This window comes from Chelonoidis abingdonii, chromosome 3, assembly GCF_003597395.2.
Source record: "Chelonoidis abingdonii isolate Lonesome George chromosome 3, CheloAbing_2.0, whole genome shotgun sequence".
In the NCBI taxonomy this organism is placed as follows: Eukaryota; Metazoa; Chordata; order Testudines; family Testudinidae; genus Chelonoidis; species Chelonoidis abingdonii.
In genome coordinates this window covers 49,363,316-49,389,171 of record NC_133771.1, presented here as the reverse complement: position 1 = coordinate 49,389,171, position 25,856 = coordinate 49,363,316, and the positions used below count along the sequence as shown (strand labels likewise).

The 25,856-nt window shown below is 39.9% G+C and overlaps 1 protein-coding gene across 8 annotated transcripts in view; it reads left to right on the top strand.

The window, feature by feature from the left end:
* Positions 1–25,856, top strand: part of DST (dystonin) — a 465,365-nt gene that overhangs the window by 342,481 nt on the left and 97,028 nt on the right. For all 8 annotated transcript variants that reach the window (XM_032778396.2, XM_075063729.1, XM_032778395.2 and 5 more), the window contains 6 exons: positions 731–793; positions 3,706–3,941; positions 6,350–6,479; positions 7,824–8,023; positions 9,592–10,087; positions 10,945–12,413. In XM_032778396.2, coding sequence (XP_032634287.1) covers positions 731–793; positions 3,706–3,941; positions 6,350–6,479; positions 7,824–8,023; positions 9,592–10,087; positions 10,945–12,413 — 2,594 coding nt within the window. The remainder of the gene's footprint in view (positions 1–730; positions 794–3,705; positions 3,942–6,349; positions 6,480–7,823; positions 8,024–9,591; positions 10,088–10,944; positions 12,414–25,856) is intronic.

Sequence of the window (25,856 nt, the reverse complement as noted above, 5' to 3'; positions counted from 1 at the left end):
TGGTGGTCAGGGATGAATGCGCAGCCTTCTCCAAGGCAACCATTAAGTCTGCTCCATTAATCGGGCATCCAGGAGTACTCTATGTACATGTAGTAGATTCTGGAGGTGACTTTCCTTCGCCTTCTCATTTCTACTTTGTGATTTTCCTGCTTTTCTCAGGCCCAAGATGGTTCCCAGACCTCTTTGAACAGTTTAGGGACATAATCCCACTGAAATCAGTAGGACTACCTGTGCGAGTAGCTGCTCATCAGTGGGAGTAAAGGCTCCATAATCTGGCCCTGATTGTGGGATCATTTGTACAACACTTGATCAAGATGAGTAGCATCTTACTGAGAGTCGAATTCTGAGTGACTTGTCACACTGAAATCAATAAAAGTTGCTGGTAGATAACCTGTGCTCAGTGTGAGTAAAGGTATCAGAATCTGGCCCTAAGAAGTAGTCTCTGATTTCAATGGGAGTGCACACTCCACAGGAAAAGGTGGTACAGACCAATGTAATAAATATGGAACAAACTAAATCAAAGATATGTATCCCAAGTGTGATATGTCTGTGTGTCGTTCCATGTTGTTCTAATATGATAATTGGAACTGCATTTCATATCTGAAACTGTTATTTTGTAAAGAATTGTGATATTGGTGTGAAAAGTCCTCATATATTCCCAGAGGTTGGAGAACTGAAATTGCAGCTCCTCTGAGCATTGCTTTGCTAATTTTCTCTCTCTCATCTGTAGGTGGAATAGTATTAAATGGTGAAGGAGCAACTTCAGGTACTCAAGGTTTCCTGACAAATAAAGGTGAATAATTACTAAATAAGATTCTCAGATGTGACAAAGACATGTGATCGTGCATTAATGTGTTTAGTCATTGGCCTGGAACACTCTAGAAGATTAGGGTTCCTCAATAACAAAAAAATACAATGTAAACCATAAATGCAAATAACTTAAACCAGAACTATAATGAGAGAGCAGATTTTTTTTTTTTTACAAAACAGTATTATCAATAACTATTTTTAATATTTCATTAGAGATGAAGGTCCAGATTCTCACTTCCCATTGCACAATATGCATATCTCCAGAAAAGTGGTGTAAATATATATAACATACCTATTTTAACATAAGCTGCAGAGTTCAGAGGTTTCAAAAATTGCTTAAATAGAGGTTTCAAAAATTGCTTAACACATCCATCCACCCACCCACCCAGCATGTACTTGTATCAGCGTGTGTGATGTACTCCATCTCCGGAATGAACTATTTTATTGCGATGCTGTGTACAAAAGTTGTGTGTTCACTTTGTATGTGAGCCTGGATAGATCTATACTCTGTTTTCGATCTACAGTGCCCACTCTTAAACCAAACTACAGTCTACTCATTTTGACTGCTCAGCTCCCTCAGTAACACAACACTTTCACAGTGGTGCTTGTGTACATAGGTACTGACTCCATGGGTGCACCGAGACTCAAGCACCCATGGAAAAAATAGTGGATGCTCAGCACCCACCCACCACAGCTGTTTGGTGTGGCCACCAATCAGCTGTTTGGTAGCTGGCGGGAGATGCTTGGAGGAGGGCGAAGAGCAGTGGGTGAGTGGGAGGGCTTTGGGGGAGGAGGAGCAGCAGGGATGGGAAGAGGCAGGGCGAAGGCAGGGCCTCGGGGGAGGAGGTGGGAAGAGGCGGAGCAAGGGCAGGTCCTCAGGGGAAAGGGCAGAGTGGGAGTGGGGCCTTGGGCGGAGCAGAGGTGGAGCACCTACCAGGAATAAAAAAAGTCATCACTTATACTTGTGTATGATCAGAATTAGGGAGCAATGCTTTCCAGAGGCATTTTCTTTGCTACATTTATGATGTTCAAGTATTTGTGAGTTTCAAACCAGAATTTGACCCTAAATATTTGCAGTATTACAATACTCCTTAATTTAGCTATAGAAAATACATTTTTGTCTAAATATTTTACTTTTTCAAAAATGAAATGTAATTACAATAATGTTAAGGGTATTTTATTAATAATTGAACTATGTCCAAAAATATGTACAGCTTTATAGTTGTTTGAAACATTAAGATAAAATTTGGCATTTCAGAAGCTCTTATAGAATGTGTACTAAAATGAGTTCATTCGTAAGTAAGGCTACGATTTGGTCATGGAGGTCGCGGAAGTCATAAACTCCATGACTCCAGCCTGCACAGTAATACAAGTACTGTAGTTTCATCTCTTTACCATGAAAGTTGAACTTATAAATGCAAAATTATATACAAAAATAACTGCATTCAAAAATAAAACCATGGACAATTTAGAGCCTACGAGTCCACTCAGTCCTATTTCTTATTCAGCCAATCACTAAGACAAACAAGTTTGTTTACATTTACAGGCGATAATGCTGCTCACTTCTTATTTACAATGTCACCTGCAAGTGAGAACAGGCATTCATGTGGCAGTTTTGTAGCCAACATTGCAAGGTATTTACATGCCAGATATGCTAAACATTCATATGCCCCTTCATGCTTCGGCTACCATTCCAGAGTACCAGTTCATGCTTCCGTGCTGATGATGCTCGTTAAAAAAATAATGCATTCATTAAATTTGTGATTGAACTCATTGGGGGACAACTGTATGTCTCCTGCTCTGTTTTACCCTCATTATGCCATATATTCCATGTTATAGCAGTCTTGGATGATGACCCAGCACATGTATGTTTTAAGAACACTTTCACAGCAAATTTGACAAAATGCATAGAAGATACCAATAGCTACAGCACTCATCCCAAAGTTAAAAATCTGAAGCCCCTTCCAAAATCTGAAGGGGATGAGGTGTGAAATATGCAGTCAGAAGTCGTAAAAGAGCAACAGTCCAATGTGGAAACTATATAACCCAACCCACCAAAAAAGAAAATCAACCTTCTGCTGGTGGCATCTGACTCAGATGATGAAAATGAACATGCCCCATTGGTCTGCATTGCTTTGGATGTTGTCAAGCAAAACCCATCATCAGCATGGATGCATGTCTCTGGAATGGTGGTTGAAGCATGAAGGGACATATGAATCTTTAGCACATCTGGTACATAAATATCTTGTGATGCTGGCTATAACAGTGCCACACAAACACCTGTTCTCACTTTCAGGTGACATTGTAAACAAGAAGCAGGCAGTATTATCTCCTGAAACTGTAAACAAACTCATTTGTCTGAGCAATTGGCTGAACAAGAAGTAGGACTCAGTGGACTCGTAGGCTCTAAATTGTCCATTGTTTTATTTTTGAATGCAGTTATTTTTGTACATAATTTTGCATTTGTAAGTTCAACTTTCATGGTAAAGAGATGAAACTACAGTACTTAGGTGATTTGAAAAATACTATTTCTTTTTTTACGGTGCAAATATTTCTAATAAAAAAAGAAAGATAAAGTGAGCACTGTACAATTTCTATTCTGTGTTGTAATTAAAATCAATATATTTGGAAATGTAGAAAACATCCAAAAATATTTAAATAAATGGTATTCTATTATTGTTTAACAGCAGGATTAATCATGATTAATTTTTTTAATCGCTTGACAGCCCTAGTTCAAACTACAAATGACCATAATATATTAAACTGTCTCATTGTATTGCATAGTTTTTTCCCCATGGCTTAGATATTGTAACTTCAGATGTCTCTGAAGTCCTGTACAGAAGTCTTTCAAAAAGCCTATATTTTTTAACATATATTTCCCCCTTCCTCCCACAGAACTGACAGCTGTTCAACAGGCTATGTCAGATGTAAATCACAGTTACGAAGATTTGGGAGCTTTACTGAAGGAAAAGATTTCAGAACTGGAAAGCATGCTTTCAAAGATGCAAAATGTTCAAGATGAATCAAACTCAGTAATGCAGTGGCTGCAAAAAATGGATAAGGCTGCCGCAAGCTGGGAAGTAGCTCCTACTGATAGTGAAGCTGTTAGAGCACAAGTAGAACAACATAAGGTACTCCTTGTATATGAAGAAAACTATCAGTTAAGGACTATACGAAATTTTGAACAGAATTCTCTGTTGAAATTAGTGGGGGAGTTCTTCTGAATACTTGATGCCACAATACAGTCCCATATTAGCACTATATATGGTGATATTTTTTTTAAGTAAATCCCATAAATATGCCAAACAAGGGCGGAACAAATCTGGCAAAATGAATAGCTAAAATAAAAGAAGAGGAATTGTTCATGTCAGAATAATTTTGACTACAAATTTAAGTAGATACAGGTGTACTGATCGTGCAGCATCCCTTTGATTTTGAGTTTATTTTCTTGCACATAAGACTTGAAGGGCTCTATCTAATAGAAAGCCATTTCTGCAACTACTAGTCCACTATCACTCCACAGATCTTCCATACTGTGATGCTGCAGAGACTTACTCTACATGAAGGCAGTGATTTCCTCGCAGCCGCATGTCATACTTGTTAATTTATATGGCCATTCAAGATCCTCCACTAAAATTATTGTAAGAGAATCGCTAAAGCAGCAGTAGGCTCCCAGCTCTCCTCATCATTGTGGACAGAAGTTCCCCATCTCCTGTCTAACAATGATAGGCATGGTATTGGTTTTGAGTGCACACTTAAAAGGAAATGCATTCTGCCTCCATGTAGAGCTACTGAAAGGGAAAATCCTGCCCTCACCTGTGACTGTGAACATCCAGTATTTTATTGAGGTTGCACTGGTATAAATGAAAGCAGAATTTGACCCAATTTGTATACTTTTTCAGAATTAGTTGGTCAGCATTAAATGCTCATAACTTTACATCTGGTGACCAGAATTTCCTCAGTCTTGACTGTTATTCAGCCCTAAAAATGAAACCACGTTTTGAAAAGATGTGCTCTTTTGTTTCTAAAACTGAATGTTCAGAAATAACAAGCAGTGGGACCTCCTTAACTCATATGTACTTAAAGTTGTGTATGTGTGCGTCTATGCACATGCAGATAAAGGAGTACTTAGCCTGGATGGAGTCTTGCCATTGGCTTTATTGTGCTTTGGACTGGCCCTAATTACAGAATTTATTGAAGACAGGCGGACCTCAGGTTGTCTTTGCTGACTTTGCCTGGTGGTAGTAGAAACAGGGACTTTTCTTTGGTCTTTTTCTTCCTTTAAAAATGGGTGGGCATTTAATGTAAAAATTATTCTAATGTAGTGTTAAGCACTCAAAAGTCAGGAAATAGGAAAAGTAAAGATGAATGCACCATTTTAACTCAGGTTACTTCTAGTTTTAGACCTAGTTTGGAGATCATACAGATCAGTAATGGGTTCTGTCACTGCCTGCCTTCTCCCCTGGGTGTGTCTGGACCCTGATAGTCATACCCAACTCATGTTAATGTAGATCCTTTTTTTATATATATATTTCTCTTAGTGCAGTTAGGCAAACAACCTTTTGCACAATAATACAATGTTTTGGCTATTACAGAATATTTATACTAGAACCCTTTTCCGGCTAAGTATAGGGATTACTCACTTTTGTCATGTATAGGAGCTCCTGTGAGGTTTTCAGTCTCAGTGGGGGAAACAGGACTTGTTCAGGCGAGGAAGTTTGCCATATGAGGAGAGATTAATAAGACTGGGATTTTTCAGCTTGGAAAAGAGACGATTAAGGGGCGATATCATAGAGGTCTATAAAATGATAACTGGTGTGAAGAAGGTAAAAAGGAAGTGTTATTTACTCCTTCTCATAATGCAAGAAATAGGGGTCACCAAATGAAATTAATAGGCAGCGGGTTTAAAACAAGCAAAAGGAAGCATTTTTTCACACAATACACAGTCAGCATGTGGAACTCCTTGCCAGAGGATGTTGTGAAGGCCAAGACTATAACAGGGTTCAAAAAGAAATAGATAAGTTCATGGAGGATAGGTCCATCAATGGCTATTAGTCAGGATGGAGAGGAATGGTGTCTCTAGCCTCTGATTGCCATAAACTGGGAATGGGCGACAGGGAATGGATCACTTGATGATTACCTGTTCAGTTCATTCCCTCTGGGATACCTAGCATTGGCCACTGTTGGAAAACAGGATACTGGGCTAGATGGACCTCTGGTCAGACACAGTATGGCCATTCTTATGTTCTATGGGGCTTTGAGGACCTAGTTTATATGAGTTCTCCTCATTCCAGGGTCCTCTGCCACTGTTAATATTAGGGATTATACAGTAGTCTGCTTCCTTTTTTTAAAATGACCTGTCACTGTATACATGACCAACCTTTGTAAAGTTCTTTGAGACTTGAAAAGCACTGTGTAAGTCCTTGATATAATTATGAGGATTTTTGTGTTTGTCATCATCATATTTTGGAATTAAAAAGATCTGTGCAATATTTTTAGTTTTCTGTTTACTTAAGTTTATTGTTTTATTTCATTGTAGCTATTTGAAACAGAATTGAAGCAAAGTGAAAATAAAGTACAGGAGCTGAAGGACAAAGTGACAGAGCTGTTGGAGAAGAATCCAAATTCTCCTGAGGCATCCAAATGGAAACAGATGTTGGATAAAATAGGTACTGCAATGTACTTGCACTAGGGCTCAGACTAATATGGAAATTGCTAAATTTTTAGTCATTTCAGCATAGCACCAGTCACTAGAATTTTGATTATCTTACTTGTTTTCTCATAAACCCTGGACAGAATTCCACTTTCTGCACAACAGTGTAAATCTAGAGTCTGAAGTCAATGAACTTACTCTGGATTTACACTCGTGCAACAAAGAGCAGAATTTCCCCCCCCTGTTTTCAGAGGCTTTATAATTTATCCATTTCAAACTGTGTGAAGGTTTGAAGGTCAGTTGTTGATGCATATACTGACACCTTTTGTAAGGATATGAAGAACATTAACTAGGACAAATCAATTCCTAGAGCATTAGTATAATACAAAGAGCCCTTGGAGCTGTTTTTAATGGTTTCCTTTATGCTGTTTTTCCATGCCCTAGTGGACTTTTGTCATGTATGATTTTTAGAGGCTTATTGCCATTTTTCAAAACAGATTCCTTAAAATTTCCCACCCCAAATGGAAATTTCAACTTTGGGACAATAGCTATTAAGTATATGCACAATATAATTTTCACATTTTTTAAAAAAATGAAGTTACTCAGGAATGTATGAGTGGTGTGTGTGGGAAATTGTGGCCTGAATGTGTCGATGACTTAAAGACGAGGAGTTACTGTAATGCATTAAGCGAAGAGTTACTGTATGATTCCTGCAGAAATCTAGTACCTACATTGTTTTTGCCTCAGTTGCAGTGTAATTCAGAAGTTAGTAATAAAAAGTTCAAAGGAACATTTATATCCATCTGTCTTACCTAGCTAGCTCATCTCTCTGTCTAAGAAGAAAGTCTAAGGGTAACATTTTCAAAAACAGCTAAGTGACTGAGGAACTTAAGTCCCATTTTCAAAAGTCACTTAGGCACTTTCGCTCTTAAGTCTCATTGACCTTCAGCTGGACATAGACTCCCAGGTGACTCACACTTTGAAAATGGGGCTTCAACTTCTAGGTCACATAGGTGCTTTTGAAAATGTTAATATAAGTCTAAATTGGAATTATTTGATGGGATGGTGACTTAGTCCTACAAATACATGTATATTTACTGTGCTGAAAATTCCCTACATAACTAAATTAATCAGGGGGCTTACATTCAGGTATACACTATGGGTCTAATCAAAGACGAGTGCAAATATATTGTATATTCTGAGTCATTGCACCAAGGGACCTGGTGTTAATATGCACAAAGCATGGTAACATTATTAGAAAGAACTATTTATATATTGTGTGTACAATCTTATGTCTTACAGCCAGTCTGCTAGAACATAGATGCAATATATTATTAAAATTATCACTATTTTATGATAGATTCCAAATGGAAAGAACTTAATCAGGTTACAGCTGACAGACGACAAAATCTTGAAGAGTCCTCAAATTACCTGACCCAGTTCCAGACAACAGAAGCTCAGTTAAAGCAGTGGCTTATAGAGAAAGAGCTCATGGTCAGTGTGCTTGGACCACTGTCAATTGACCCAAATATGCTGAATACACAGAAGCAGCAGGTCCAGGTGAGTTTTGGTTGCTAATATATGTTAAGTGAATAACATTTTCTGATCTGTTTGCTAAGGTGCTTTTCACCTGAACAGCACAGTCAGCAGAAGTTTGTTACAACAATTTATCAGTAAACATCATAACTAACTTAGTTTGGATGGCTACAGTACAGTACACTCACCCACCCACCCACCCACACACCAAACAAAAACAAAACACCCCAAAAGAACAAAGTAAGATCAAAAGATCTAAAAAATGTGGAGAACTTATCCCTAGGGAGATACTCGATAATAGCCTCAAATAAATGTTTCTGTTTTGACCATGTTGTGGTTTATTCATACTCTTGTGAAATGCTCTTTTGAAGTTTTATTAATTTGAGTGTGTAAGTAGCTAATAACTTTTTATGACCAGTTCTCTTACCAAATTTATATTGTTTATAAAGTGCTCTTTTGAGGTTTGGTCCCTTTGATTGTGCCTGTAGCTAATAAACATTTGAAAACAAGTGAAATGCAGGACTGAGAAAAGGAAGTTAGCAGTTAGACACTGAGAAACAAAGAAGGAAGAGAAAGTATAGGGAAAATCCTCTAGTTACAGAAATAGAATGAAATATGAATGCATACACCAGTAACAAGAAATCAAAGTTAAATAAGACAAAGTAGCTGAAGCTACAGATTTTTATTTTAAACATGTCTGTTCCTGCCAGTTAATCTAAACCATGAGATGTTGTTATCCTATTTTGCACAAAATATGGTTGAAACTGACATTTCTATGTAAATTATAAGTGATTAGCAGAGAATTTAAAAATTGAAATTTCTTGTAATATCTTTATGAAAAAAATTAGTCAGTCTGTAAACAGACAACAAAAATTAAAATGTTAGACAGCCAGCATGAGACTATCAGGTATCACTTAACAGTCATTAAAAGTTAAACCTGATATGCCTTTAAAAAGAAAGGTTTGCAATATCTGTAAAATGAAACTGTCATATGCATCCGTTCTTCTCTAAGCATTGTGTGACTTATTGCCAAAAAAGTTAAAACTGAGAGCCACAGATATAAACTTTAATAAATCTTACAATATACATTCAGTACTTCCGTGAATAAATTCAAATGTTCTCTGTGCTAAAAGAATATATTCCAGGATTATGTTACTATACACCTCTTTTGATGTTAGGACAAATTTCAAAACTGCCCAGGAAAGAAAACACTGTTTGAAACAAAATGCTGATTATTTTACTTGGTACTGTTCCTTAATTTCTATAATATTAACAAAATTCAATGTTTGTGTCTGCTGATTGAATTCCCATTTGGTAATGAGGTGCAATATGAAAACATGCCTTATTTTTTCTATAACTCCTGAAAGTTTCCTCTCTCTAGCGATAGAATTGACTGCCCAATCAATTCCCTTGATGTAATACTTGTAAAACAACCCTTTCATGGTGTGTATTAGAAATTAATTCACCTGCTCTTTAAATTGGGAGACTGGTGGCTTAATAATGCATACTAGCTACTGCTAATGAAAACAAATTTAGTTTGGTTAGAGAGGTTTTTCCTGAAGTTAATGAATCTTTATTTACTCTCTCCTCAGATTCTGCTTAAGGAATTTGATACCAGAAAGCCTCAGTATGAACAGTTAACCACAGCTGGTCAGGGGATACTGAAGAGACCAGGAGAACATCCTCCCTCTCATGAAGTTGTGAAAAAGCAACTGGCAGCTGTGGCACAAAAATGGGATGGTCTAACAGGACAACTGAGTGACAGATGTGGTCAAATTGACCAAGCCATTGTCAAAAGCAGAGAGTATCAGAGCCTTCTGAGAAGCCTGTCTGATAAGCTATGTGCCTTGGATAATAAACTGTGCAGCACCCTGGCTGTGCGCACACACCCTGATGCTATGAAACAGCAGTTGGAAATGGCTCGAGAAATGAAACAGGAAATAGAACAGGAAATGAAAAATATAAAAGTGGCTCAGGCCCTTTGTGAGGAGCTGTCAGCACTGGTGGGAGAAGAGTACTTGAAAGCTGAACTTATTAGGCAATTGGAAGGCATCGTAAAACCATTTACGGATATTGAGCAGAAAGCGGGTTAGTATTAAAAAGGGAGAAGACAGTAATGCAGAAATAAAGCAAAGCACTAATGGCTGAAGTTCTCTGGTCATTTAAAAATATCCTGTGTTTACCAAAATGAGCCTGAGCCATATTTCTAAATACAACCAGCCAACCAATATTGTGGATCCAAACTTTGTAGCTTGTCCCGGTGTTTATAAGAAGCTAGAACAATACCCTGGCTCTTCAGGGGCCAAACTGAGGTGCAGGGAAACCAATAGTTGTTTTTTTTTTTCCATCTCTGCCTGCAGACCCAGCTCCCGTGACTTGAATCACCAGAATGAGATGCTATTCACAGTAGATTCTGCATACGTTCAGAACATTAGCCAAACACAAGTTATGCTTTAGTTAAATATAAGTCAATACAGGAATATCAGAGTGATACGTAATGGCCTGTGATATACCAGAGGTCCAACTAGATGATCTAATGATCCTTACTGGCCTTAAACTCTATGAATCATGATAATCAGTGGGGCTCAGATATCTTGCCAAGTTTTGATGCATTCTGTAGGCTTGGTTACCCGTTGGTGTGGGGCTTTTTTGTCATGATTGGCTCTGCAGAACTCTCGGCATCATGGTGGCCTCAGACCTCTGTAGTTTATTTCTGATGAGACATTTTATTATCTTATACACTATATTGTCTGAAATTTAACTCTCCGTGTTAACCAGCAATTTCTAATGAAGAATGATGTGTAATAAAATTAATTGGGCAAACTACAATAAATATATATTACTCAGAACAAAAATATTTTCTTTTGGTTAGAAAATTACTCACCACAATTTTGGTCAGTAGTTAGTTGTAAAAATGACGCTGTATATTATTTTGTTTCTTGCAGCTAATCACATCCAGCAACTTCAATCAGCATATGCTACTTCTCATCAGTTCCAGCAAATGTCTAAGGACTTTCAGACCTGGCTGGACAAAAAGAAAGAAGAACTGAACCAGGCTCACCCTGTATCGGCCAAGCTTGAGTCCCTGCAGTCGTTAATTGAAGAGCAGAAAGGTTTTAAGCAGACCTTGTCTGACCAGATTAGTTCCTATGAAAAAATTGTTGCAGAAGGTGAAAGGCTCCTACAGAAGACTCAAGGAGCTGACAAGACAGAGTTGCAGTCTCAGCTTGGCATGCTCAAAAGTAACTGGGATGAAATGAATAAGCAAATAAGAGAAAGGCAAGATAAGTTAAGTACTTGTCTGGAGAAAGCCCTCAAGTACAAAGAACATGTAGAAAACCTGCAACTCTGGATAAAGAAGTGCCGAAATAACCTGTCTGAGGTAAAGATTGTCATAGATCCTGTTGAAATAGAGAATTCTATTGCTCAGGTGAAGGCCTGGCAAAAGGACTTGGACAAACACCATAGCATGGTGGAATTATTAAATAATGCAGCCGACAGTTTGCTCAATGCCAGTGAAACAGATAAAGAAAGCATTACAGAAGAGAAAGTGGCATTGAACCAGAAAGTGGATATGGTCACAGAGCAATTACATAGTAAGAGGGAGTCCTTGGAAAACATGGCACAAAAGTTAAAAGAGTTTCAGGAATCATCCAGAGAAACCCAAAGGCAACTTAAAGGTGCCAAAGAGCAGCTAGAAGCTCATGATGCTCTTGGAGCCCAGGCTTGTAGTAACAAACACTTGACAATGTTGCAGAGCCAGCAGAAAACACTTCAGACTTTAAAGCCTCATGTGAACTTGGCCAAAAAACTTGCCCAAGAACTGGTTGTAGAAGCTTCCAGTTCAGAAGGTGTTTCTGTCTTCTTGTTGCAAGCTGAGTCTTTAGAGCAAGAATACAGTACAGTCAGCCAGCAGGTTGAAGACAAGTGTTCATTCTTAGAGACCAAACTTCAGGGAATTGGCCATTTCCAAAACAACATCAGAGAGATGTTTTCTCAGTTTGCAGAGTTTGATGATGAGCTCGATAGCATGGCTCCAGCAGGAAGAGATCTGGACACTCTGCGGTCACAAAGAGAGGATATCAACAATTTCCTCAAAAAGCTGGAAGATCTTATAACAAGTAATGAAAATGCCAATAAAACCTGTAAAATGATGTTAGCCACTGAAGCGTCTCCTGATCTTGTTGGTATAAAAAGGGACTTAGAGGCTTTAAGTAAACAATGCAATAAGTTACTGGACAGAGCAAAAGCCAGAGAGGAACAAGTGGAAGGAGTTATTAGTCGTATTGAAGAGTTTTATAGTAAGTTAAAAGAATTTTCCAGTCTGCTTGGGGGAGCTGAAGAACATGAAGAATCTCAAGGTCCTGTTGGAATGGAAACAGACATTATTAATCAACAGCTGAATATATTCAAGGTAGGAAGAACGCTTTCTTATTATTAGAGTATTGTTCTACAAAGCAATTTTTGAGTAGAAACACTCTGTAATCCTTCACTTAATGTTGTGAAAGGGGTTGTTTTAAGATTGGAGCTCAAAGGAGAAACGCTCCTACTCCATATCAGTCCCATGACTATGACCGAAGCTGCTGTTTCTGTCCTTCCTCAGGTCCTGCCTTTCCTCTTTGCCACATCCTGGTGAACTCTCATCCCCCTGCAGCCCAGCCTGCCATTCCTGCACTCCAACTCCTGTTCCCTGATCTGTTCTTTCTCCAGGCTCCAGTGATCCTCACTTTCCCTATTTCCCTATCCATGCAACCCACCCACCTCACCTCCCTAAAAGGTTTTAGCTTACCGACTTCCACACAATTTCCAGGTAGGTGCTTCACTAGACTTGCCCATACACCACATGGGCCTGCTCTCTCCTCCATAGCTGCAGTTAGCTCCAGTCCTACAAACATGCATGTGCTCAACGTTATTGTCATGAGTAGTCCCATCACTTCAGTGGCACTAGTCACAGTAGTACGCTTAAGCACATGCATGAGTGTTTGCAGGGTAAGGGCTCTAGTTTCCTCCTTCTATTCTGACCTTCTGTCCTCAATTCCAGCCTTTCACTCCAACTGTCCCTCCAGCTAGGCTCCACTAACATCCTCTTCTCTTCTCTTCTGCAAACATCTGCAAACCACATCCACCACTCTAGCCAGCGCTAAGTTGGAATCTTATATAAATTAATTCAGGAAATGTCATTAAAATCTCATTTTCTTCCCATAAAATTGGGGTGTTTATCTTGGAGTCCTTATCCAAAATCCCCTTCCCCACTTCTGTGTACAGTTGTACTGTGTTCTGATTGGTGGCTGTTGTCCAGGTCAGAAAAAGCTCCATATTAGTGATGTGCATGTATATAAATTGCAAAGTGCTTTGTGATGAAAGGTGGTGCATAAAATATTATTATTACTAAACTTCAGCAAATGATATTTCAACACTCACGTAGCTGTATAAAAGTGGGCAGCCTTGGAAAAACATGGCTATGGAACATTATATTAATCATATATTTATAAACAACAGTGTTTTAAAAGATCATATATTTTCTACTGACAGTATAGCAACATTCTGAATTTTTTGTTTAGCTTTGCAACATATGGTTTCAAATTCAATGCTGTATTGACTCCAAAGTTTGTATGACTTATGTTAGCCTTGCTTGCTCTGGTTTACTTTATCATGAAACAGTCCTCTATAACATGAACTAAGTCATATTCTCAAAAAGAGGATTAGAATTGAAGAGAAGTAATTATACACCTTTTCCAGTAGAGGGTGCTTTTTTGCTTGTTTGGACTGAACAAAACAGTGTCAGGATATAAAACCAGATTCATTTTACATGCATAGTATAAGAGTTTCAGTTTTACTGCTGACTTTATCTTCTATAAACTGTGATCTTTCAAAATGCATAAATGCAAACAAAAGTGTTGAAATAATAGTTATATTGTGAAAACATTCTAGTAGATTGTTAGGATTAAAATCGTATACAACTCTGAACTGACCAGTATATATCAATTTAGAAACAGAAACAAATTGCTTCTCTTTGAACAATATTAGTAAAACACTTGGAAAACAATAAGCAAAATGATTACGCTGTGATTACTATTGCTTAGATTGGTGCAATTGAACTGGGTCTATGTTTTGTGATCTATATCAGGGGTTCTCAATCTTTTTTTTCTGAGGCCCCTCTGAACATGCTATAAAAACTCCAAGCCCCAGTGCAGGAGGGGGGAAACTGGGGGCACCAGGAGGGGGTGGGCCCTTGGGCATAAGCATAGTTTGACTTCTATTTTGGGAGGGCAAAGGCTGGCGGTGGTTGGGCCAGCTCCACACGACGGGGTCCAGGGAGGTAGCGTCACCTCCTCCATGCCCTGACTCACCTTAGCAGACCAATCAGCCTGCCTGGGTTGTATGTGGCGGGGGTTCACTTAGGGTGCAGGGAGGGGGTAGCTGGGGCTGTGAGTGGGCAGGGGGTAGCTCAAGGTGCAGGGAGGGGAGTAGCTGGGACTATGTGCAGGCAGGGGAGTAGCTCAGGGTGCAGGGAGGGGGTAGCTGGGGCTGTGTGCAGCCAGGGGCAGCTCAGGGTGCAGGGAGGGGGTAGCTGGGGCTGTGTGTGGGCAGGGGGTAGCTCAGGGTGCAGGAAGGGGGTAGCTCAGGGTGCAGGAAGGGGGTAGCTGGGGCTGTGTGCAGTCGGGGTAGCTCAGGGTGTAAGGAGGGGGTAGCTGGGGCTGTGTGTGGGCAGGGGGTAGCTCAGGAATAGGGAGGGGGTAGCTGGGGCTGTGTGTGGGCAGAGGGTTAGCTCAGGATGCAGGCAGGGAGTAGCTAGGGACTATGTGTGGGTGGGGGTAGCTCAGGGTGCAGGGAGGAGGTAGCTAGGGGCTGTATGTGGGCAGAAGGTAGCTCAGGGTACAGGGAGGGGGTAGCTATGGGGCTGTGTGCAGGCAGGGGGTTAGCTCAGGATGCAGGCAGGGAGTAGCTAGGGGCTCTGTGTGAGCAGGGGGGTAGCTCAGGGTGCAGGGAGGGAGTAGCTAGAGGCTCTGGGCAGAGGGTAGCTCAGGGTGCAGGGAGGGGGTCGCTGGCGCTGGGTGCGGGCAGGAGAGTAGCTCAGGGTGCAGGGACGGAGTAGCTAGGGGCTCTGTGCGGGCAGAGGGTAGCTCAGGGTACAGGGAGGGGTAGCTAGGGGCTGTGTGTAGGCAGGGCTTTAGCTCAGGATGCAGGGAGGGTTAGCTGGGGCTGGGTGCAGGCAGGGGAGTAGCTCAGGGCGCAGGGAGTAGCTAGGGGCTGTGTGTGAGCAGGGGGGTAGCTCATGGTGCAGGGAGGGGATAGCTACGCTGCGTACTTTGCGTATGGGTAAGGACGGCCCTGCGGGAGAGCTAAGGGCTGTGCACCAGGAGGGCTCCCCTGTGTCACTGCTCCCCAAGGACTCTGCCAGCCACAGAGCTGGGCCCCCTGCCTAGGCAGCTCTTACCGGCTACATGAGCTGAGGAGCAGGCAGCCACAACCTGGCGGCCCACTCCATGGCATGAGCCAGAGCAGCAGCTGCCTGCACTGCTGACTCTGACTTTCCTCCTGAAGAGGCAGGGAGAGGAGAAAGTGGGGAGGGGGGGGGTGGAGTAGTCCTCAGGACTGCTCCACTTTGGCACTATGGGAGTGGTGGCAATCACTGCTTGGGGCTTAGCCCCATGGCTGCTAGCTTCAACCCCGCAGCGGGGGGCACCAGGGCTCCCGGCTTCAGTGCCAGAGTGGAGGCACTGAGGCTCCTGGCTTCAGCCCCATAGCGGGGAGGGGGGGTACGGCTCAGGCTCTGGGTTCCAGCTGTGGTGTCTCATGTCCCTCCTGAAATGGCTCGAGGCCCCCAAGGGGGCAATGGACCCCCAGATGAGAAACGTTGATCTATAGATATTTCCAAATCTCTGCTGCTTTCAAAAGTGGTAGCCATTTAACTATAGCTCCAGGTTTCTTTAACCACCAGAAGTCTACACCCTGTGGTACAACTCCGAACAAGCAGGGCCCTCACGTGGAGGCAGTCTGACTAGTCCAGAAATAAGGAATCTAGAAAATAGTACCCCAGGCCTTGTTTTTTGCACTGTTATAGCCTTGTGTCATTTTTACTCCTCTGGGTCAGTGGGCTAAATACCACTACAGTGGAACAATAGGTATCCTTGTAGAACAGCTGTAGCAGCTTTGGAACACCTTATAGCTGCCCTTGAACAGGTGTGTGATAGGTAGGCACAAGCAATCCTTCACCTTCAGGGTGCTGCCTAAATGCCAGTGCTTGTACTACCTGAGAGGAAGAAGTAACCGGCTAATGCAGACTGGAGCATTCCACGCCCCAAAGACACTATACAGACATGTAGGAAGTCCCTGCCCTGAAGAGCTTGCAAAATGAAAAAGTGTGATAAAGGAGTATGAGGGGAGGGATAGCTCAGTGGTTTGAGCATTGGTCTGCTAAACCCAGGGTTGTGAGTTCAATCTTTGAGGGGGCCATTTAGGGAACTGGGGTAAAAATCTGTCTGGGGACTTGTCCTGCATTGAGCAGGGGGTTGGATTGAATGACCTCCTGAGATCCCTTCTAACCCTGGTATTCTATGATAAAATAAAGCATCTGCTCAGGGTGATAGCTGGCACAGATACACACAGAGATATAAGCTAAAATTTTATATGTAAGCTTGTATATTTGTTTTACTTATAACAATTAGTTTTACGTTTGTTAGTTGGTTTTGGGTGGGCACACATTGGCATTGAAGTGGGAGTGAAGAGTTGTGGAAAAGATGAAGGGATTATGGAAATAAAAGGTGAGCAGGTGCCGGGATTAGGAAATTTGAGGGGAGAGGAAATGCACAAGGGAAAAGGGAGAAAGTAGGGTAAGAAGAATGGGCAGAGAGAGTGAAGCTGGGCAGTTCAAGGGTTGCACTGGTTAGAGAAGGACAAGGCCAACAACCAGAGGTATTAGTAAATAATAAGAAAAATAAGACCTGAATGAAGATTAGGATTGGTTGGAATTTTTTGATCAAAACTTTTTTTAGTGGAAAACTGAGTCCTTGAGTAAACAAAATGTTTTGCCGAAAGTGGGTGTCTGCTTCTGTCAGATTTTTTTGATTTTATGTCTGAAAACCAAACACTGAAAATGTTTTGCTCAAAAATTATAAAGTTTTTAGCAGTTTAGGGAGATTTCCAAAGGTCCTACCCTTCCTGCAAGCCCCTTCCCACTGCTGGTGGGGTTACACACACACATTTTGAATAGAAAATGGGAAGCTGTTGAGCTTGGTGCCCAGGGCAGGACCTTTTGGTTCTGGTCCAGGACAAGAGGAAGCAGGAACAAGAAGGCTTCCTTGGTGCTTAGAGGAAAAAGCCCCATGAGCCTGGAGATTTCCAGTGTGCTCCTGCAAGCTCCTCTGGACTGCTGCTGTTGCTCCTCTTGTGGAAAGAAGGCTTTTGGGTCTGGTGCCCCTCATGTGACTCCCAGTGTCCGATGGGAGAAGGAACAGGATTAGAAGAACCTGACTGGGCAGGGCAGACGTATGGCCATGCCTCAGTCCCCCTTCACATCCCGTAATATTTAGGGCTAGCACTGTGAACTACGTAAGCTGCACCATTTCAATTGATGTTGTACTTGGTTATCCTCAGCACGCTCCCATAGGGCTGTTCGCCCTGACTCAGCAATCCATAGGCAGAATGGCTCCAGCAGCAGCTGCTTTGAATGATGCTGCACTTCCATGCACATCCACATCTTGTCACCTCCTCTGAAGTGCAGCTGTGGCTGCAAAACCACAGTCTCGTTCTTTATGACTTTAGCTTCTGTGGTCTCACAGAAATTTGCTTCTGGGTGGATAGACTCATTCACACAGTCTCCTTACGCCCTTGATGGAAGGATCTTGCAGAATGGGCCAAAAAGTGCTTCTGTGGTTTGGCCAACTTTTGCAAGCAAAGAATAGAGCTTTGTGCTACTTTTTGGTATCTGATATTAAAATTCACAGTTGTTAAAGAAAAACGTATAGGTGAAGTGATTCATTGTATTTATATTTCCTCTTGCTAATCTGCTCATTTCAGTCACTGTGTAGTGTGATATCCAAAATGGGTACCACCAACTTTAACCAGCACTTGCAAATGGAAGTATGACTTGCATTAACTTGAAATCATATAGTTTTAATGTGAAATGTTTACATTTTGGATGAAAGATTTGCTTTCTGTATGACAGTTGTGTAAAGTCTAGTGGGGTTCATTAGAAGGCAGTACCAGAACTGCTGCTTCACAGGATAAACCAAGAAAGAGTTATTTTGGATTTACATCAGTGTAACTGAGAGCAGAATTTGTCTCAGGGACTATAAAACAAGCAAAAAGATCCCTGTTGGTATTCAGAGAAAAGTTATTAAAAAAGCAGCAACAAATAATTTGGTGTTTTTGTTCAAAGCTGTTTTAATCTCTTACAGTAGCTAGCATTTTGTGTTTTATGGCATTTGTTTCATTCAGCTTTGTCACAGATTTTTGTTTTCAAATAAAGGATGCAACGAATGGATCTGAAACAAAAGGGAATTCCAGTAGGTGGACTTGCTGTGTTTAGTTACACTTATTCTACTTTCTGTTTTCTTTAAAAATAAAACAAAAAACTTTAGAGATGAGCCTGAACCAACCGCCTGGATTTGGGATCACCCAGAGCTTCTAGCATTTAGATCTGAATTCATAGCTAGGTCCCATCTTAAAAAACAAAACTGAAAAGCTCATTCAGAGAACTATCAAATTATGACACTCCTCGAAATCTTTCCAAAACGCTTCATTAATTGAATTAACAAACCTTCCCTGCTTTCCATTGAAAATACATAGAATTGTTGTTAGCTTTCATCTCTGGATGGTTCTTCCCCTCCCTTCCCCCATCTCCAAGAACAATAGTAGTGGAGCTATTAAAGATTTTCCTTCATATTTGCACCGTGTGCCTAAAAAAGGATGGTTTCTAATTGGACTTCCTAGGAATCTTAACCTTGATGAATATTCCTCTTGATGAGCTTGAACTAAGAGTTTAATTGGTTTATGCTTATTACATTGACTGTGTTCTCTGACTTACATTGAAGATAGTGTTTACTCAACAATCTGAGGTTTATTTTCATATATTTAACTAAACAGTTAAAATCTAGGGATTTTTTAATGGACTGATTTGCAAATATTGCATAAAACATCATAGATCCCTTTCATAAGGTTGACCTCTCTTTACAACGTATGGGTAAACAAAGAAAATAGGGTAAAGAATTGTGTTTTGATTGTTAATCTAATTTTCTAAAAACAACAACATGAGAAAGTAACTAATACTTATGGATGTAGCATTAGGTTATTCAAAAAAGGTCTTCATTTTAGTTGGTCAAAAATGGGAAAATCTTTTACAAAAATGTTCACAAAAAGTATTCCTATTTTTTCCATTGAAAAATCAAAACTTGGACATTCCAGTCCTGATTCTGCCCTTTTCAAGAAGGTCCCACTCCTTTTGAATTCAGTGGGATTTTGTTTGTGGTTGGTCTGGTGGGAATACACACTACTGATGGGACCTCAGAAGAGTAACCATACAGGTTACGTTTTTCTAATTTAGAGAAACCTGAGACTTCAGTCTTAAGATTAATATCTCTTTGACATAGTGTAATATGTCATGGCTGTGTTTAATTTTATGGACATTGGAAACTTTATTTTCTGTGATATCTGTACTTACCAAAAACAGACAAAATGCATGAAAGAAAAAGGACAGAATTTGTTTCATACCCTTTTACCTTTTGGTGTATAGCATTTTATTTCCTAATGTGCTTATCTAATAAAACGTTGGTAGTGGCCCTGTTGAGTTTTAATACCAAATGCCATCTGCTGTCCTTTCTCTATAATCAAAACTCTCACTAAAATTGATACCAAATATCAAGAGCAGTATAGAGTCCTGGTCAATATTAGTGTGCAAATTAGTGCTAACGAAGAAGCAGCTTGTACATAACCTCTTTAATCAGTGTGTTATGTGCCAATCTCCTACCTCTTCGGATTTACATTTATTTTAAATTGACATTGTCAGGTAGTTTAGACACAAAATGTAGGAGTTCCTTTAATGCCAGGTTAACTCTTTGGGAATCAGGACCCTAATATTAATATAAACATTTTCATTATTTTTTATTTTAGTTTCAATAGAGAGAGGCTTTTTTTCCTTCGGACTTATAAGTTCCCCATCTAGCATTTGCAACTCAGACATTGCAACACTGTGCAATTATATGAGAGTCAGAAAGTGAAAATGAATAGAAACAAAACGTGAAATTGATGCTGATTTATTTCCATTTTCCAATTTGAGTGAAATATAAAAACTTTACAGACAGACTAAATAAAGTCAAATGGGATTTTTTGTAACATTTTTGTTATAATTTCAGATTTTATAAGTAAAACAGATAAAGATACATATACATATAAAGATTTATTTTTTAACATAACGGTATCCCTTTAAAAGGTGACACTATTGCGTTGTGTGTTGAACTGTAGAGTGTGCTTAAAAACTATGCATATCATCACCAGAAATCCTTGATGAACAAATGAGAGGTTTGATTTCTGTTAATTCAACATACTCCACTGGACTGTTTTTAATATAATTAAGCAAAATAGTGCTGTTTCTGGCTGTTTGAAAAAATGTTCTGGAAATTTGGTATGTGCGGTGTCAGGTTACCTAGCTGAGCTGTGCTATGTCAGTTTCAACATTTTGAATTAATTAACAGTGTTTCATTGTGCTTCTAAGCAAACCAGGTCCTCTAAAATTAAAGAATGCATTCTAATTTACATGATGTCATCACCAGCTAGTTTGTTATAGTTTGGTATGTTGAGTCTGGAGGTTCCTCCCACTGAAACAGCTCAGTCTGTTTCAGAGACAAGACAAATGGTAAAAGTGAAAAGATGACTTAAGAAGTTAAGTCATATGGGGCAGAAAACATAAGAGGGTAGAGCTAAGAGGTCAGGCACCTACTAATGCTTGGCTAGAGTAATACTCTGAGAACGAATGGGATAGTAGCAGATGTTGCCTAAAGAAAAAAAGGGGTGTTTCTTTAAGCTCAGTGTTGGGAGGATGCCTGTCAGTTCGTAAGAAACCAGGGAGGGCTGGAAAGCTTATCAGCTACACTGGATGGTACATGCAAGCGTTCATTGTTGGATTTCCTTTTATGCCTTCTTCTCTACAGCTGCACTTCAAAATGAAGACAAAACGGTGACCACAGTCTGCCAACTACGGTTTATAGTTAAGTCTTGCTGAATTTAAACGGAACATAAATCTGCTGTGCCTTAGGAAAAGAAATGTTGTAGTTATTCTGCGCTGCAGTTGCCTTAAACAGGATGATAACTTTCCAAAAGGATATTTTGAAAATGAATAAGAAAAAGTTGCTTTTCTAATTACTAGTTTAAAGGGCTGTTTGATTGCATTCGCCTGACTACCTAGAAAACTGTTTTCCTTCGGAATTTCTGAATACGCCACAAAGAAGCTTAGTACAAGAAGAAAATACACTGCCTTTCAGATTAAGATTATTTATAGCTACTGCCAAAAAAAGTAAAGGACTGTTTTAATGTGCTTACTATTCTGGATTTAACTTATTTTCCCTGAAGTTTTTCTTGGTGCCTTGATCTAAACTGTACACAGCTACTGTGGGATCTTTCTTTTGAAGCTTCTGTACCATGTCTCATTTATAAAAGGAGATGGAATTCTGCAAACCATTTAAATGGATTACAGTTAATCAGTCACCTACAGAAGATAACGTGCTGCCTATTATAATGCTTATTCATTTGGAAAGCTTAATCTGGAGATTTAAGATACAAATTTTGACCTGCAAAAAGAAATGGAACATTCTGTGGAATGTTGTGCGTATTTGAAACACTGTTGGGTTTTACTTTGTTTTGTTGTTATATTGACAGCCTTTCTGCTCCTTACTACAAAAGCACTTTATATTTTAGGAATAAAAATTAAATAAATCATAGCCTTGTAAAGTTATAGTTGCTTTTGCACTGATTATGACCTTAACCACCTCATAAATTATGATGTAGATTTTGTATATGTGCTAAAGGCAAGTTGTCTGTAGTTGTTCAGTTCAATAGTGTTTTTCATTATATGTCACACTTCCTGAAAGCAGAGACATAGTAGTACATTGCTGTAAATACTTTCAAAATGGGGAAGCCACTTAGCAGGCCTGACTGTTTACGTCAGAATCCTCCTTGTGTAGGGAAGGGTGAAGAAGATGAAGATCTAAATATTGAAGACTGTTACGTTCCTCAGAGGTCAATCTATGACACAGTGAGACTGAATGAACAGATTGATTCAGGCTCCAAAGGCAGCCTCTCCTCAAGACATTTCACAGATCGGACTTTACCATATAGTCATAGAACACTGGATATTAGTACTTTGTGCCCCAATGGTGCCCTTACTTCTTCCAGTGTATTTGAGCTCAGAGGTCGCGAAGTTAATAAATTAGATGAAAAAATGATATTTGATGCACTTAAACTGAATAGTGATATAATTCGAACTGCTGGATTACCCAAAACAAAATCTCACACAGAAAAGAAAGAACATAGGAGATCATGGAGAATGTTTGTTCCACCCAATTTTGCAGACGGTGCAAATAAAAGTGAATGCTCATTTGTTGAAACTGCTGATAGATCAGATATAGCAAAAGCAAGCAAGTGCAAATGGGGCACTAATTCCCTCACCTCAGAAGAGGATGACTCTGGTCTATGCAGCCCTCCAGCAGAAAGAGAAGAAAAACAAGACTCATTATTAGCAGGAGAGCAAAGTCAAGTCAGAAGTATATCTTCTGCAGAATATATCCATGCAGTAGGTCAATTTAGACAATTTTTTCCTGCTATTTCCAGTAGTGAACAGCACATCCCATTGCTTGATTGTAATAGTGCCACTATTGATGAGAGCTGCAGATGGACTTTACATGATGTTTCACAAACAGGAAAAATAGTGCAAAGTAGTCCTCAGAAATGTGAAAATGAGGAGACGGGGACCAAATGTTGTTACTCGCAGAGTTCTTTGAAAGAGGACATCGTATCAGATGCAGAACATCTCCAAGGTCATGGAGAAAACCGTTTTACCACAGACAAAGGAAAAGTGGGAAATGAGTGTGAAGTTGAAGAAATGAAAACACATGTCACAATGATAGAGGGGGATGATGCACCTCAGCATTTAGGCATGTATTATGCAAGTATTGCTGTTAATGCTAGCGACACAGATTTAGCAGAATATGAGATTTTGTCTAATGCAGAGGAATCTAATATAACACATACAGATTCAATGGAAACAACATTTTCTGCTCAGGAACTGGAGTTAGATAATACCATAAACTGTCCACAGGCTAACCCAATGAGAATGAAAAGGAATGTCTGGTCTACAGGAACCCACATAGAAACCTTGGATACAGTCTGCAATGGTCTATTGTCTAATAAGGTAATTCAAAACAAAAGGGTCTTGGAATCATTGCAGCAAAGGCCAAAAACTGTTTGTTTTGTTATCATCAAAGTGACTGGTAGAGTTTCTGATTATAAAGTATTATTGCATCTAGAATTTTATTTTTCATTTACTAAGAAAATTTGGTCACTAGCATAATTTGCCTAGCACATTACAAGATGTCAGAAACTGATGAGATGCTCGCTTTAGTAAAAGAATGAGGGGCAGCTTCTGACAGGGCTGATTTCTTCCAGCTGTTTGGTGCATGGCTATTATTGTCCAGATGGTGTTTGTTACTCTTCATTTGGAATGCTTCCACTGTGCACTGATGTTACCATTCAGTTTTTACACAAATTGTGGTTAAAGGCAATGCCATTCAGTGACAGTTCTGCCTGATTTATTCAGCTTGACCAGTCTTACTCATAAAGGTACAAATAAGGGTATCAGATTATTGTGGTTTCCAAAGTACATAGATTAAAGATTTGTTGCATGTACTGAAGCCCTTTTTCCTGAAGCTGCGTGCCAAAAAGTGGATCTGAAGTTACAATAGTGTGTTACAAGCTCAAGATCTTATAACATTTTCTGAGTGGTGGATGAGGAGAGAAAGTAAAGAGTAAAGCTTTGTAATAAGTAAGGGGTGTTTGTCAACTCTGTAATCTTTTTCTGCCCACTCTGCTTGATGTTTGAAGTATTTCAGGATTTGTTGCTGAACTGTTCTGGTAAATTACCCTCAAAGATCATTTTAATTTATTTTAAGCTTATACATTGTTTACAAAGAGATGTTTTTAAAGGACAAGTTAGGGTAAAAGGCTTAGCCATCAGTTGTAGTGTATTGCCTTTGAAAGATAAGGAGTTTTGGAATATAAAGGAAGTCCTTGTTTTATTTATATATATATATATATATATATATATATATGTATGTATGTATGTATGTATGTATGTATGTATGTATGTATGTAGTGGTTATCCCAAAGTAGGAAGAAATGCTTGCTACTTTCCTTATTTTGCAGTAAAAGGGAACAGCAAGCTTGTTGCTAGTTGTAAATATTCACCAAACTGCTGTACAAAGTTTGTAATTTGCTTGCCATTGTGATTAAGGTCTTGGAAGGTGAGTGTAGGGTTACCAACTGTTTGGTATTGGACCGACCTGGCCGATTTTTTATGGATTTACCAGTTGCCAGAAAAATAACTTAATCTGCCGGGTTTTTTTTTATAATTTAATCTGCCATGGGTCTAAGGATTTTCATTTTAACCACAATACACTGGGATATCTAATATTAAAAGTTTCTGTGTCCAGCTAAAGATGCTGCAGTGCTCCCACTTCACAATTTAAGAGATAACAGATCAAAACTGTTAAAAATACAGCAGTTGTCTGCACGCCAACACGCAAGCGCATCCTGCATGTGCACGAGAGAGGGTTTGTGTCGTGGGAAGGTGAGGATATGTGCAATGTTGTCAGTCTTATCTATACGTGTTATATCTCTAGATACTATATAAGTGGCTGTTGAAGGGAGGGGGCAGTCTTGGAGTTGCCTAGTGCTTGCCTTGTGTGAGTCGGGGGGGAGGGGAATACGGTTTTTGCATTTCAACCCTAGGTATGCATAAACCCCAGTGCTTTCTTGTAGGTGCTCTGTATATTTTCTGCAGCCTCTACAGTGGCATGTCAAGCACATAGAAATTTGCTCCACCATGTGATATTTGTGTCTTTAAAACACATAAATCACCACGGGGTTCTGAGTGCCAGAAAAGGAGAGTAACTGGTATGCTGGAAGAGCTTCCTGCTCTTCAGGAAGCTGAAGAAGGTTGCTTTGAAAGCACTAAACCTAAAACAAAACTGTTGCTGAATGCCACTATAAAAGGATTTAGGGTCAAAAGTTGAGCATTCTTTACCATTGTTTATTCATCTGTTATTTTTCACTTGTCTATGTAATTAATTCGGGGGCTTTAGGCCAGTTTCTGAACTCATTGACACTGGAGTCACTTCAGAGTAATTCAACTGAAATAAATTGAGTTAGCCTGAATTTACACTGGTATTACTATGATAATAGTCTGGTTCTGCAAAGCTTAAATACAATCATAGACAATAGAACTGAGAGAACTATTTAGAGCCCATGCAATCTGCAGAACTGTCCTATATAATAATTACGGCTACATTTTAGTCAGGGGTATTTTTAGTAAAAGTCAGGGACAGGTCATGGGCAGTAAACAAAAATTCACGGCCCATGACCTGTCCATGACTTTTGTTAAAAATACCAGTGAATAAAACTTGGGGCGGGGGGGGAGGGGAGGGGGAGGGTTTGCTTCCTGATGCCCCTGCGCACTGCCTTCGCCTGCAGGCACTGCCCCTGAATCTCCCATTGGTTGTGGTTCCCGGCCAATGGGAGCTGCGAAGCCAGCACTCTGTGTGGAGTCAGAGGGGAAGGGGATGGTGGCCCAAGACTTCCCCAGCAGTAG